Here is a 15,642-nt window from a genome sequence, read left to right on the forward strand (position 1 = left end):
CCTGCCATACTTTCTACCTCCATTTCTGAGATGTCCCCTGAGCCTTGAGGTTAGGGGAACATCAGATATGCAGATACCCACACAGGCTTGAGCACTCAGCAGTCACTTATTTTCAGCACTTTGACCAGTTATGAGTTTCTACATTAAATAATGGCCACTGCAAAAAGAAGCTTCACTGACCAAGGCTGAGAGCAGCACCAATCAATGGGTAAAAACATAAACATGTAAAAGGTAGGTTGACAATATACCAGTTTAGCAAAACATTAATATGTTCCCCCCTAGGGCTTATAGGCCTCCCAGCCATGGGCTTTTGACCCGGTTAAAAGTATCAGGCATAAATTCCCTTTTTTTTCCTTTTTTTTTTTTTTTTCCTTTTGCAGAGTGGGACTCAAATGCAATCTGAAAGTGGTGAAAGTGGTTGGTTACTCCCATAGAAAACATGGCACTATTGTACCATGGGCACATCTTGCCTGGCAAGTCAGTATTGTAGCAATGCAGGGTGAGATTAATGATGACTATTCTAACAGCCTGCATACCTATCCTCCAGTATTATGAAAGCTGGTTGGAAGGAGGCTACTAGTTCACTTACAGCTTGATTTTCTTACCTTCCACAACTTAAGGGCATGGAGTCTTCAACATCAGGGTCTTACTGTTCAGTTCCAGTGGGCAACTAAGAACAACAGCAACAGCCTGCCCTATTTTGGCAGGGAGGGCTCTGGGGCTTCCCTGACCAGCAACTCATAGGGAAGCATTGCATACATGGCACTGTAGTTTGTGTTTAATAATGCATCATTATTCCTGTGCAGGGCATCTCTGTCCATTCTCTTCTTTTTAATTAGTTTATAAGGTATGTTGAAAGAACAAAGTGGTAAGAGTGTTAAACTTATTTTCCTTATTTTATGTCTATAATTTTCTCTAGTTCTGACAATTTCCAAGAGGTATTAAAATTTGTAAATAAATACAAATTTCAATTTTATGCCTCAAGTTTACTAATGCCCCACTCAATTTTGAAGCTTTGTCCCTGCACAAACATAGTCATCCTAGTGAACTGATTCTTTTTAGCACTATGAAGTGTTTCTCTCTTGTATGGGTCTTTGTTTCTTTCTGGCAAATACTTCTTATCTGAAAATAACATAGTCCAATCAATAAGGCCAAACCAATAATGCTGCCTACTGCTTAGACAGTATACTTGTTTCCCTATACACTTACTTTCATCTTGTGCCCTTAAAATACCCTTAAAATATATTTCTTGTAGACATCATGTAGATAGGTCTTGATACCATATATATATACACACACACACAAACATATATATACACACACACATACATACATACATATACACACACACACACATACACACACACATGTATACACATAATCTCTACCTTTTATTTGTAGTGTTTGGTCAATTCACATATACATTAATTACTGTAGCTAAAGTTAGATATACTTTTTCATTAGTTCCCCAAATCCCATGTCTTTATTTCCTTTGCTCTGCCTTTTGGAAAAAAAAAAATTTTATTTATTTATTTGATAGTATGGCTCTCAGGGCCTCTAGCCACGACAAATTAACTCCAAATGCATGTGCCAGCTTGTGCATCTGGCTTTAAGTGGGTATTAGGGAATCAAATCTCGGTCCTTTGGCTTTGCAGGTAAGCGCCTTAACCACCAAACCATCTCTCCAACCTCTTGAGTTTTACCTTCCCTTTAGGGCACCGATACCTATGCATGACTTCAAGTTAAAAGGCTGAAAATAGTGATCATGGACATGTAGGCGGTCCTCCCTCTAGTCTGTCTGGTTTTGGTTGCTTGTCATCTTCACTTGTTGTTTCCTTTATCTGTTGTGGGTGTTTAAAAACAGGTCTTGCTATGTAGCCCAGGCTGGCCTCAAACTTTTGACTGGATCCTCCTTGCATCTGCATGCTAAGTTCTGAGATTACAAGCAAGAGAGACCACACAGGTTAGGCCAGTTTTTCTTTGTGCATTCTACCCCAAGTTTACATTTGGTACTTGCTGGAGTATTGGTTCAATAGTTGGAACTCTGCATATTATTTTGGAAAACTAAACAAAACTTTGAGAATGTCAGTAGAAACAAAAGGAAGAGGAACTAGTGAAAAGTGAACTTCATAATGGCTTAAAGTAAATGTGGCCTTGAAGTTTTCAAGAACACCAACAGGGGGCAGGCTTGGGAATGGTGTATATAGTGGATGAACAGCATTCACTTGTTCTCATACTCCCCAAAACTTTCCAAAATAAATGTAAAAGATATTTAAGAGGCTGTTTAACGATTCTCTTCTAGATTGCTTCTATAATACTGATGTTTTTCTGTCATTAATTCAACACACAAATTAAGTACTCCTACCTGTCCTGGAGATCATTCCAGGCCAATATGTATAGTTTATAGCTACATGTTTTAATGCTTGCTCCCAGCCAAGTGCGCTTTTTAAAAAAAATTATTAATTTGTGTGTGTGTGAGAGGAAGAGAGAGACAGAAAGGTGTGTAGGGGCTGAGAACAGGCATACCAGGGCCTCTAGCAAGTACAAACGAGCTCCAGATGCACGTGTCACCTTGTGCAGATGGCTTACATGGGTTCTGGGGAATTGAACCTGAGTCCTTTGGCTTTGCAGGCAAATGTCTTAATCGCTAAGCCATCTCACCAGCCTCAAGAGCCTTTTTTATCATCATTAGGAATGTGACTAGCTTCAGCACCCAATCATAAAGCACAAAGAGAACAGTCACCGTGTTGGCTTGCATTACGGTAATGAAATACATGAGGCAACTGAATTCTAAACAGTTATCACTGCTTTGTCCCTCTACCTGGTAGCAATGGCTGAGAATATGTGGTGCATTATACAGCTCACACCATCAGCCAAGAAGCACAGACAAACTATAGGCAGTGTCCCACAGTCTTCAACAGTGACTAATAGGACCCATCTTTTAAAGCTCCTTGGCACTTCCAATATCAACATCTGGGGAGCAAATGTTTTAACACAAGGATCTTTGGAGGCCACTAGCCATATCAAACTACAACAATCCCCAAATATCAGCCACAGAAGTTCAAATCATCAAACATTTTCTATGACTTCTTGAAGAGATTATGTCATCTCCCCTTCATGCTGATCAGCTGGATTCTGATGTAAGTTAAAAATTAGTTGATTGCCAAAAGTAGTAAAAAATGAAAATCAAGATACTAGGAAACCATGCTTCCTTGTCTGTGTAGTTTTCATTAAATTTTGCCCAAACATCACTATTTGAGGCTACTGTGGCATACAATTCTCCCTTTAGAAGCTACTGTGTTATTCTAAATGAGAATAGTCAAACACAATTACATCTAATGACAAGCCTTCTTCTTTCATGAGGTCATGACAAAGGTTTCCTGCAATCATTTTGTCTCCCACACATTCTGCTTCCCATCACCATTATTAACACCCTGGTTTACCTCCTATTACCTCCTGTGAACTTCTACAATGAGCTGCACATGCCTGCATGCTTTTCCTGCTCCATGTAAGCTCAGTGTACCTACCAGCACGTTAGTATTTCCAAAGCACACTCTAACATATTGTCCCCATGGTCACATCCTTTCAACAGCTCACACTGTCAGCTAATGGAGAACACATTTCTCAGTTTGGCTTTCAAGACCTCCTCCCACCTGACCTAGCCTATCCTTCTAGTCTTATGTCTTAGGGTTCTCCAACAGTGAGTCAAGTTTCAAAATGCCTCAAGTGTTCTGTGCCTTGAGCCTTGGTTAGGCTTCTCCCTCCACTTGGAAGCACTCCTGACTTCTTCCAGGTTTATCTCAACCTCAGTAGCACCTTTGGTCAGTTGGTCTCTCTCTCTCTCTCTCTCTCTCTCTCTCTCTCTGTATACGTGTGTGTGTGTGTGTGTGTGTGTGTGTGTGTGTGTGTGTGTGTATGTATGTTTGTGTGTGCGCTCATGTGCCTACATACCATGTGTGGAGGTTAGAGGACAATCTTGGCAAGTGCTGATCCTCTCCTTCCTCTTTTATTTTATTATTTTATTTGAGACAGTCTCTCTTGTTGTTTGCCACTGGCAAAACCAGACCAGATGGCCCAAGCTTTGGGATTCTGCTAGCTCTGTCCCCACTGCCACAGATGTGCTGGGATTATAGACGCACAATTCACTTTTCGTCCAACTTTAGGGCTGTAGGGCTCCATACTCTGGACGACAGGTTTGGGTAGTAGCAAATACTTTTAACCACTAAGCCAACTTTCCAGTCTCACCCACCTGTCTGTCTTAACCCTGAGTCTCCTGCCCTTGACCTGATCAGCCACTGTCTTCATCTCTCTCTACAGTACTTCACTCAGCCATTTATCATTGCACCAATAGAAGGGTCTAAATTTAATGTTTCTTGAGAAAATAAAAAATGAAATTCTGTCTTAAAGAAAAAGATAACTTTTGGAAAAGAGGGAAAAACGTTATTACTGGTAGAATATCACATTTTCTGACTGAAATTTCTCAAAGCTTATGATTATACCAGCAGGCTTACCAGAAGAGGTGCCAATATTCAAGTTATTTCAGGAGATACTTCACTAGGAGCAATGTGTACTTTTAAACATAGCAATCCATCCCTCATCTCCATTGATATACTAAATGAATAATAAAGTATAAGTCTAATCTAATAATCTCCCTGCTGTCTTATATCCTAGGACGTAAAACACAAGTTTCCATAGGTGGCATCCACTAAGGAACAAAGTTCAGGCATGCTTGTAGCCTGGCCATGCAAGGGTGCTCCTGGGGAGCTGACTTCCAATTCTCCCAGCTGAGCAGGGCACACAGACCCAGGGGAGTGGCCACTGAGTACCAGCCACTGCACCTAGTAAATGTGCGGGCAGCATGGAGAGCGTGGGAGGAGGGTATAAATTCTGTAAACAGACAAAAGGCAGAATCCTCAGTCAGGTTGTTGGTACTCCCCATATTTCTAAGTTCCTGAGGAACTTTGGGGAGTTGAGTATCATGGCTTGGGGTAAGCAATATTGTTACCTGATGAAGTTTCCATACCCTTGCCATTGAAAACTTCACATTATAACTGTGTAGATACATATGAGTTGAATTGTAATGCCCTCAAAAATGTTGTAGAGATGCTTGCAAGACCTAATGTCCTGGGTTCAATTCCCAGGTTCTAATATAAACCCAAATGCAGAGTAGCATATGTATCTGGTTTGGTTGCTGAGGTGCTGTCTCTGTCTGCCTGTCTGTCTCTCTCTCTCTCTCCTTGCAAGTAAAAATAATAAATAAATGAATGAATAAATAAATAAACAAAACTGGGGCTGGAGAGATGGCTTAACGGTTAAGCGCTTGCCTATGAAGCCTACGGACCCCAGTCCAAGGCTCAACTCCCCAGGACCCACATAAGTCAGATGCACAAGGTGGGGCATGCATCTGGTATTCATTTGTAGTGGCTGGAGGACCGGGTGCACCCGTTCTCTCTCTTGCTGCCTCTTTCTCTCTCTGTCCGTCACTCTCAAATAAATAAATAAATATAAAAATAAATAATTTGAGCTAGGTGTGGTGCTACATGCTTTAAGCCTAGCACTTGTGAGGCAGAGGTAGGAGGTCCACTGTGAGTTCGAGGCCAGACTGGGAGCGCATTTCAGGTCAGCCTGAGCTAGAGTGAGACCTTTTCTCAAAACAAATCCAAAAAAAATAAAAACATTGGAAAGTCTTAACTACCAGTAACTTAGAATACCATGGGTTACTGCCAATAGAACCTAACACAGGAGGGCAGCCCCTGATCCACTATGACTGGTGTCTGTAGGAAAATGGGAAATTTGGAAACAGATAGACACATAAGGAGACTATCAGGAAGAACGCAGACTCTGGGACCCCACTGTACAGGGCCAGGTCTCCAAAGATTGCCAAAAAAAATAACAGAACACTCATTGGAAGGTGCAAAACAGAGGCTTGTTCATAGTTCCCAGAAGGACACAACCCTGCTGATGCCTCAACCTTAAATTTCCAGCAGAACTGAGAGGCACCAGATGGCTCCTTTAAGTCACCTAGTCTGTGGTACTTGATAATGACATCTGTAGGAAACTATAGAGTATGTACTGGTATCTTTCTATTACATATCGCCACTACACTGTGACAACCACATACCTCTTTTAAGTAACCAAAACTTCTTAAGACAGAACAGTAAGACAGACCAGTGAGGTTTCTGCCATTGTGCAGGTTCCAGTGCAATCAGGTTAACAAACAACAAATTAAAATTATATGATAAAGTCATCATGATAAGCTGAGTCAGACCTGACTTAAAAATGAGTTAATTGTCAAAAACTGAGTTGTGCATGGTGGTTCACACAAGGAATCACAGCACCCCATAGGCTGAGACCAAGGATTGCCATGACTGCCCTATATACAAAGTGAGTTCCTGTTCCCCTGCCAGCAGCCATGGCCAGACATGATGCCCAGCCCTGCTCTGCCTTGCTTTTCTCCACCATAATGAAGCTTCCCCTTGAGATGAAATAAATCTTTTCCCCAAATCAGCTGCTGTCAGCCAGGTGTTTGTTCTAGCAATGACAAAGAAACGACAACAGGCATCTAGCCTGGTGAACATCAAGAGAGCCTGCCTCAACTGAGGTGGAAAGTGAGAACTGGCACCTGAAGTTGTCCTCTGACCTTTACATGCATGCCATGACACAGGTGTGCCCACACAACACATTTATCCACCCCAAAACAAAAAGAAAAACAAAAGAAAAGAAAACAACAACCACAAAAAGAAACAGAAAGGAAAATAAGTATTTATAAAAGAAAAACTGATGCTATGCCTTGCTTCTTTGTGGTACACAGTTTTGGTTAAAACTTGGGTCCAAACTGACCTCAAGGCTATCAATGCACTGGAACATGCACAATGGCAGAAACCTCATTGGTCTGTCTTACTGTTCTGTCTCAAGAAGTTTTGGTTACTTAAACATATCAGTATATGTTCCCCTTCAATAGGTCATCAGTAATATTTTAAATGAGAAGAACTATGACAAAAAGAGACAACTATATTTAGTCCTATTTTCTTCTTCTCTGATCATTTTAGACATTATCAGCACTCCTGTCCTGTGTAAGAGAGGCACTGGTAGAAGGGATAACCATGTCCGGATGACCAGAGAACACCACCCCTGTACCCCCTGAGGCCTGCCTTCCTCAGCTACCCCTGGGTGCTCACTTCTTCCAGTGCTCCAGAGCTTGTATGACATAGGTAAGAAACACAGTAAATAAAACTCACTGTGACAACTGCTGATCCAGCCCTGATGCAGGATTTCTGGTTTCTTACCTTTCCAGAGACATTTTTCCCCCAAAAGAGTCAATTACATGGCTGTAAGATGGAAAGTTATTCTGCTCACACTGGCATGCTACTAGCATGCTTCCTTAACTTTCCTGGGGAGCTCTTTTTTCCTTCCAGAGGGATGCAGCTCAGGAGTAATTTCCCTCCCCAAAGTTCAGTTTTCTGGATCACAAAGGCAGAAGCTGGTGACGTAAGGAAGAAACACTGTCCAAAGGCATAGCGACATTATGTAGGTACAGCAAGGAAGTTTTGTTATTTAAGTCCAAATCACAAGACCATGGCATCACTAATGGAAAGCCCAGGCAACAGCCTCTGAAATGCTTAATAAATGCCACCTACCTCTGATGCATATCCAGCAATCATCCTTCCTGTTGTGTTTTCTGAGTTCTTCTTCGGTGACTTCAACTAACCTGCCTTTTAATCCTGTTAGGTCCTTTCCACTTTTGGTCAGTCGGATCCAATCCATAAGACTTCTGCCCTGTTTTAAAGGTACCTAAGGAAGAAGAGACATGAAACACTAGCTTCTTCAAGGCAGTTCTTTCCCTTCTTCCTGTTGCTTGTCTTCCAGTTACTTCACTGATTTTTATCCCCATTTACAATGACAGCCTGGGAGGCTGAGGTGGGAGGACTGCAAGTTCTAAAAGCCAGACTGTGCTACGTAGGAAGAGCTTATCTCAAAATTAAGTTAAATTCATAGATAAAACTATGGGCTGGAAAGATGGCTTAGCAGTTAAGGCGCTTGCCTACAAAGCCAAAGAGCCAGGTTTGATTCCCCAGGACCTATGTAAGCCAGATGCATAATGTGGCACTTGCATCTGGAATTCATTTGTAGTGGCTAGAGGTCCTGGCATGCCCATTTTGTTTCTTTCTCTCTCTCCCCCGCCCCTCAAATAAATAAATAAATAAATAATTTTAAAAAATCTTTTTTAAAGAAAGATAAAACTAGGGGTTGGGGAGATGACTCCACAGATAAATCTCTAGCCATGCTATCATGAATACCAGAGTTCACATCCTCAGCACCCAGGCAATGCTCGGCACTCAAGAAGCAGAGACAGGGCATGTCCAGGGCTAGCTGGCTAGCCAAACTAGCCAAAACAGCAAGGTCTGCTTTCAACTGAGAGAACTGCTTCAATAAATAATGTGGAAAGTGATTGTTGGAAAGACATCAACCTCTGGCTTCCACACTCACACATGTGTACACATACATACACATTTAATGAAGAAGATAAAAACTCAAATGTGACACTTCTACAAATCCTCCTAACTTTAGGAGAGTGTCAAAATTATTTTTGCCTATTAAAATTTTCATTTTTTATTTTATTTATTTTTCTTTAACCATCTTTGTATTTTTACCTTTTTCTTTCTTCCCTTTTTTCCTCTCTTCCTCCTCTTTTCCCTTTTATTTCTCTTTTTTCTTCTTCCTTCCTTTCTTTTTCTTCTTTTCTTTTCCTTTCTTTCCCTCTTCAACAGAGAAGGGTATACTAAGGATCTCAGGCTGGCCACAAACTGGCAGCAATCCCCCTGCCTCTACCTCCCAAGTACAAGGTTTACAAGTGTGGACCACCACACTTGGCCTTTGTTCCCCTTTTGTTTCATTTCCTTTTTCTTTAATTCTTTTATTAGTAATTATAATGAATTTATTTTTGTTTCTTTTCTGACAGGCTTGGCTATCTAGCTCAGACTAGCTAGGAATTCCTAGAATTTTAAAATAGCATGATTTAAGAGCTAGAGTGAGGCATGAGTCCTGTGAGGCAGGACTTCAAAATTCTGCCCTAGAAATTTATATTACAATAGTATTATGGTATAACAGACATAGTATTGAAAGTACAGTCAGATAATGTGTCTAAGTCCTGACTGTGTCACTGTGTCACCAATATGTTAAGGTCACCAACTTGGACAAAAATGTATCTTCCTAAAAATCAAAAGATTTGAAAGAACTATTGGCTTTTTCTAAATTTTCAGCATAAGCAGAACACTCAAATTCACTGTGCAGCACTGTATTTTCAAAGAATCAGAGGAAAAATACTGAAATATAATAGCACTCTAAGGAAGGGGTTGGCAAAGTAGCTGGACAACCTTGCCATATTCTCAGATTGCAAATGTCTGGAACTGAAACCACAGGGCATGAAATCATGATAAAGGATAAAGGGAATCTGCTTGCAGTTACCATGAGACCCCTTGCAGGACATCCCTGATGCTACTTCTGAATCCAACAAGGTGCTCAAACACTGGAAACTGTGATCACCCTACCTGTACAGACCAAGTTTCAAGACCCCCACTGCATACTTGAAACCAAAGATAACCCCAAATCTGGTATCTGTTCCACACGTACAGTACATTTCCTTTTCGTCTGCACATACATGGAAGATGGTTTAGATCTTAGCAACCTTGGCAGTACCCTTTTTTTTCTTTCCTAATTAAGAATTGTCACATTTGCACTTGAAAAAAGTACACTGTGGCCTATCCCGGCATTTGAGAACTGCTGGCTTTCATGCTTCCAAGCACAGGAGCAACTGTTAAGTAAACAATTACTTCAAGTCAAGCGCTTACATACTATGACCATCAAACTGGTCATGGGACTCATGTGTCAGGCAGGATATAGCGGGCCAACACCAAATTTCATCATGCTACTTAGAAAAACATAACCATTAGAAATTTATGAATTGTTTATTTCTAGAATTTTTCTTTATGTATTTGCAGACTTCAATTGCCTATGGGTAAATGAAACCACAGGCCATGAAATCATGTATAAAAAGGAGTCTACTTATAATTACTATGAGACTCTTTGCAGAAAATATCTGCCCACTCTGCCTAAAGGGTTTAGTTCTGCTTTATGCTACAAAATACATGTTCAAGGATTTTAGATTAGGGGTGGGTATGATATGAATTTGTCTCCCAAAATCACATGTAAACTTATAACCTAAGGTAACTATGGGGAAAGTATGGGCCTAATGGGAGGTGTGTAGGTCCTGAGAATCCCTCCTTCATAAATATATTATAAACTAAACAGGGTTAAAGCAGCAATTTCTCTCTTGTTATCTGTTGCCATAGGAACCCTACAGTACTTTGCCAAATGTGGGCCTACTGACAACACCTCCTTTAAAATAAACAAAGCTGCTCTTAATCCTTATTCAGTCTCAGATACTATCTTACAGTAACACAAAATGGACCAACACAGAGGTAGAATTGGTATTAATTAGATAAGACATTCTAGTGGAAAATGACCAAGATATCGCCATTGAACAGAGCTCCATTTGTTTAACTAGTATGTAACAAGGTGCCACAAGCATGTTAAATGCAAAAGCATGCACATTCAAGGATGCTTGTATAACTCACTTTCCTGACTCATAATCTTGGGCAACCATTTGTCCCAAAAGAAATAGGTTAATGAGTATGTGGTACATTTCCAGTCTCATTCTGTCCTTGACACTCTGCAGTTGTCTTAATCTAGCCATCAGGAAAATTCTTCAGATCTTTTGATTCTAACAAATGAATAAAGTGTGAGGAAAGGAGAGAAGAGAGGGAGGGAAGCAGAGAGGGAGAGTGATGGGTTAGAGGAGAGAGGAGGAGAGGGAAGAAGACAGGACAGAAAGAAGGGCAGGGGAAGGATAGGGTGTAGGGTAGAGAGGACAGGAAAGGAAAAAAAGAAAACAAATCACTGGATAGTAAATCTTCAGAGAATGCAATTCAAATCATGGCCCTCCTTTCTTCAGTGGCTCCCACATTACCGTATAGTAATGTTTCCAAGTTCCCTAGTGTTCTCAGACCCTTCCTACTCTGGTCATAATCTGGTTTACTAGCTCCATGCTGTAACTTTTGCTGCTTTCCATTAAATGCTTTCTCCAAGTGGGAACAGATTCTCTGTGACTCCCAAGCACTAGCTCACAAGAATTGCTTTCTTGGCCTCATTTTTCCAGAAGCCTTCTTCTGACTCCAACTTCTCCTTGGGGTATCACACTATGAAGCACTTACAGCATTGTAACTGCCTACTTACTAATCTGTGCACTCTGTGAGACTAAGCTTGAAATCAGAGACCATGACATCAGCATGACATATGCTCTCAATAAAAACTGGTCTACAAAAGTGCTAGGAGAAATAATAACTACTGCTGCACAATGAATGCATTCTCCATATCAGATTCAAATTGATGTTTTAGTGCTTACCAAAGCTGTGCTAAGAAAAGCATTATCTCATTTAATCATAAGGATCATATGACAAGATTGGCATTGTATTTACACCTGAGGAAGTAGAGTGGTAGAAGTAAGGAAAGGAATGAAGGAATGCCTTTCTCATTCAAAGTATAAGTTTTTAACAATTATGGCATGCAACTTTTCCAACTATACTCCTTTCTCTCACCTGACAATTTCAGCCAATCCTTATTCAGCTCCTAACAGGCTTAAAATTGCCTCATTTCATAATGAATAAAACAGAACTTCAGTTTTTCTGTGAGTTACACAAAAATCCTATTTTGTTCTCTTTTGGACCCCAAACTCACTTTTGGCATTGCATTTATGTAACTTTGCCTCTAAGTTTCTTTTTTTAAAAAATCTTTAAATGACTGTTGAAATACTGCTGACAGTTTTAATATAGAAAATTAACACCTCATTTTCTAATTCTGGGAAGACTACACTGTTCAGTCATGCATTTAGTTCAAGGAGAGAAACATGGAGGAGGAAGGGACACATGACTGGATGTCTGGATATCTGGATAACATAATATTTATTTATTTGAGAAACAGAGGTGGGAGAGAGAGAGCATGCACACACACACATGCACACACATGCAGGGCCTTTTATGTGGGTAGTGGGGAATTGAATCTGGGCAGTCAGGTTTTGCATGCTAAGCCATCGCATTAGTTCAAATAAACCAGATTATTAACGAAATGTCACAAACAGAACTGTACCACAGGCATGACAATGATTCTTGTACAATTTCCTTTTAGGTGGAATGAGGACAATAAAAGCTCCCACTTTATAGGGCTACTGTGAAGATGGAATGAATTCAGGAAAAGCACTTATTCATGGGCATCAGCACGCAATAAACAGTACACAGTAAGAAAAGTAAATGTAAATTTATATATATATATGCATATATATACATATAAATACATATATACATATTCATTTAAAAAATAAATGTAAACATAAACTTTTTTTAAATCTAAAGTCAGAAATCCAGGCTAAGAGGAAAAAAACTAAGCCAGTGGGGGGAGGGGTGTCCCAAGAGATGTGAAATAAGAATTTACAAAAGAGCAGAGTGAGCCAGGATGATTACAAAGTCTCAAAACATGAAGCTTTGGTGACAGAACAAGGAACTACCAAATAGCAGAAGCAAGCAGCACTCCTGTTGCAGTGAACACAGGGAAGGGGGCAGGGTTTTTGTTGTTGTTGTTTTTAATTTGTATTTATTTACTGGACTGAGAGAGAGAGAGAGAGAAAAAAAATGGGCACATCAGGGCCTTTGACTGCTGGAAAGGATCTCCAGACGCAAGGGCCACCTCGTGCATATGGCTTATGTGAATCCTGGGACATCAAATCTGGGTCCTCTTGCAAGCGCCTTAACCGCTAAGCCATCTCTCCATCCCAGGGGATCATTTTTATTAAGTTCTACAAATATATTTTGATATCCCACCTGTTGATAACAGCAAACACATTCAACAAATACACACGGGAACTGTATTAGATTCGAACTCAGCAAGTGACAGCAGTAGAAACGAGTGTTGGGACAACGGGTCTCCGGGATAGTATGACTTGGAGGGAGCTAAGTTTCCTTAACCCAGATGGGAGACATCATCAGCCTGCCTTTCTCCACGTTGCAGGGAGGTCTCTGGTCTCCACCGCTCGGCCCTTTGCATCGGGGACGGAGCCCCCATCACTCACTCCTCTGGAGAGTATGAACAAGATGGGAGGAGAGCTGGAAGGCAGCTCGCTGTGTGCTCCTGCCCCTCAACAGTGACTTGAGCAGCACCAGAAGACGTGGAGGACAGCAGGGACGGCCGGGTAAAAAAAACAAGGGGGTGCGGGAGGAAGGAGAGTCGGGGGGCCGGGGCCGGCGTGGGCCACGCCGCGGCCCCGGAAGCGCGGGCAGGGACGCAGCCCGGCGAAGGGGGTCCGGGCGGGAGCACGGGCGGAAGCAGAGGAGTCCGTGCCCGGGCGCGGCACGCCCGCTGTCACCGCTTACCTTGCTACGCCCCCCGGAGGCGACACGCTGCTGGGAGCCGGGGGCCGGGAAAGCCTGGGAAGGGACGTTCAGCATCCTGGCCCCTGGTCCGGGGGAGGGGCGGTACCCGGGGTCGCCCCCAGACCCGCTCGCCGGCCCGGACCCCCGGGGAGATATTTCCCTCCCGCTCCGGCTCTGCGGCCGGGCAGAGGCCAGGCCCCCGACCCACTTCCGGGGTCGCCAGGGGTGAGGCGCGTCATGACGCAACGCGCCTGCGAGGGGCGGAGCCGGAGGGACGCAGCGGCACGGGGTGCGCATGCGCAGAGAGAACCCGGGCCTACACTTCAGCACCAGAAGGAAGTGACAGCTTTTTTTTTTTTTTTTTTTTTTTCCCCATGAATGATTAGAGTGAAGCTGTTCCCTAGCCCTGGTGCTGATCGGCCCCAACTACGAAATCTTGTAGAGATCCGTCCCTGAATAAACACTACCATCACATTGCTTGAAATATGGAATAAAATCGCATTATCAAAGAGAGATGATTTCCGAAAATTTCCTTCCTGTAAGGCACGAGGGCTGTACAGGAAAGAGAACCTTCTTTCATTTCAATCTAAAGAGCTAAAAAGTCACATGCAAGTAACCTCTGCAGGTGAAGAAGAAAAAACCTTCCAGCATCCCGCAGATGACTAGCGAGTCTCCTGCTCTATGCACGCACTCACATATTCTCCCTCCTGTAACGTCTCATCTTCCCTGACATATGCAGGGATTTGGGTGCTGAGGAAGTTCACACCAACCTTGGTACACAACAGCTATGGTTTTGGTGCCATCCCTGCACCTAAGGGCATAACAGATTCATGCAAGTTACTGCAGTTTCTCAAACCCAAATTTTCTCCATCTGCATAGTGGGTTTGCATTTCAGTAAGAAATAAATGGGCATGTCTGAGCTATATAGTGCATGTATAGTTACTAATGAGCATTCAGCAAAAGATAAGGGTGCTTTTGAATTCATACACACACACACACACACACACACACACACACACATATATATATGTTCTATCACAATATATTAACATAAACTGCATGTGAAGACCACACACCAATGTTAAAGTTCCAAATAGGTGACTTGCTAGGTCTTTGCAATCTTTTGGGGAACACACAATTCTTGAGAGTAGAATCAAAAGAAAAATAACAACTTCGAAAGAAAGAGTTTCAAGTAACCTACCCATCTTCCTTTTAATTATTAGTTACCCCTGACTCTAAATATGTAATTTATTCTGCAGTCAAATGCTCTAGCCCTGAGCTATACCCCTTCTATGGAATCTATTCTAATTAGCTAACAGATGCTTGGAAATCACTTAAGCTACTATGTCATATTAGCAGAAAAATGTATGAGTATGTGTAGTCATTCAAATAAGAGGTGTTTCTTAGCTAACTACTTCTCATTTTCATTCATTATCATTCTGGAGTATTATAGAAAAAATGATATAAGATCATGCTAAGTTGCCCAGGCAAGCCTTGAACTTGTAACCCTTCTACTTCAATTTTACAAGTAGCTTAGATTTCAGGTAAATAATATTTTTACTTGTAGTTAAACTGTTTCTTATGAGATGACTATATATGACATAAAAGAATTTCATGGCCATAGGTTGCTATATTACCCGAAGCGCTGCAAACTGCTCATTTTCTGCTCTCATTACGGTGAAGTATTTATCTGTGAGTGTATGTAAGAAAATCAATCACTGAGAGATCATTTTACTCTCCATAAAACTTTTTACATACAACATCATAAGGAAGGAACTAAGTGAAAGGAAAATAGATAGCATTGAGTTTCATGTCTTCCAGATATCTTAGTTCTCCCTTCGACAAAAATTGAAAGAAATACTTTCATGACTTTGTCTTTAGGGTCCACTTTTAAAGACTCTAAACAAATAAAATCCCAATTAAACATTCTGTTTTAATTATAGGGATCCCGCAACATATAATAGGAATTCCTGAATAACCATGCCATATGACTACTAAATTTAGGGGCAACAGACGAGTGTTAAGGTGAGACATTTCACTCATTACTTGTTTATAATCCTTAAAATTTAAGAGCTCTAAGATCAGTTTGCTTTATCAATTATTTATAATGATAAAAAGTATTTTCAGCATCAGATAGCCAACACATTCTAACACATGTGATTGG

At 41.4% G+C, this 15,642-nt stretch overlaps 1 protein-coding gene across 2 annotated transcripts in view; it reads right to left on the minus strand.

Moving 5' to 3' along the window:
- LOC101595545 (cytochrome b5 reductase 4) overlaps positions 1–13,686 on the minus strand; it is a 76,136-nt gene extending 62,450 nt beyond the window's left edge. For both annotated transcript variants that reach the window (XM_045160807.1, XM_004660464.2), the window contains exons 1-2: positions 13,479–13,686; positions 7,638–7,791 (exon numbers count right to left, since the gene is read on the minus strand). In XM_045160807.1, the coding sequence (XP_045016742.1) occupies positions 7,638–7,791; positions 13,479–13,553 (229 nt within the window). In that variant the 5' untranslated portion in view covers positions 13,554–13,686. The remainder of the gene's footprint in view (positions 1–7,637; positions 7,792–13,478) is intronic.
- Positions 13,687–15,642: the final 1,956 nt, after the last annotated feature.

This window comes from Jaculus jaculus, chromosome 10, assembly GCF_020740685.1.
Source record: "Jaculus jaculus isolate mJacJac1 chromosome 10, mJacJac1.mat.Y.cur, whole genome shotgun sequence".
Taxonomy (NCBI): domain Eukaryota; kingdom Metazoa; phylum Chordata; class Mammalia; order Rodentia; family Dipodidae; genus Jaculus; species Jaculus jaculus.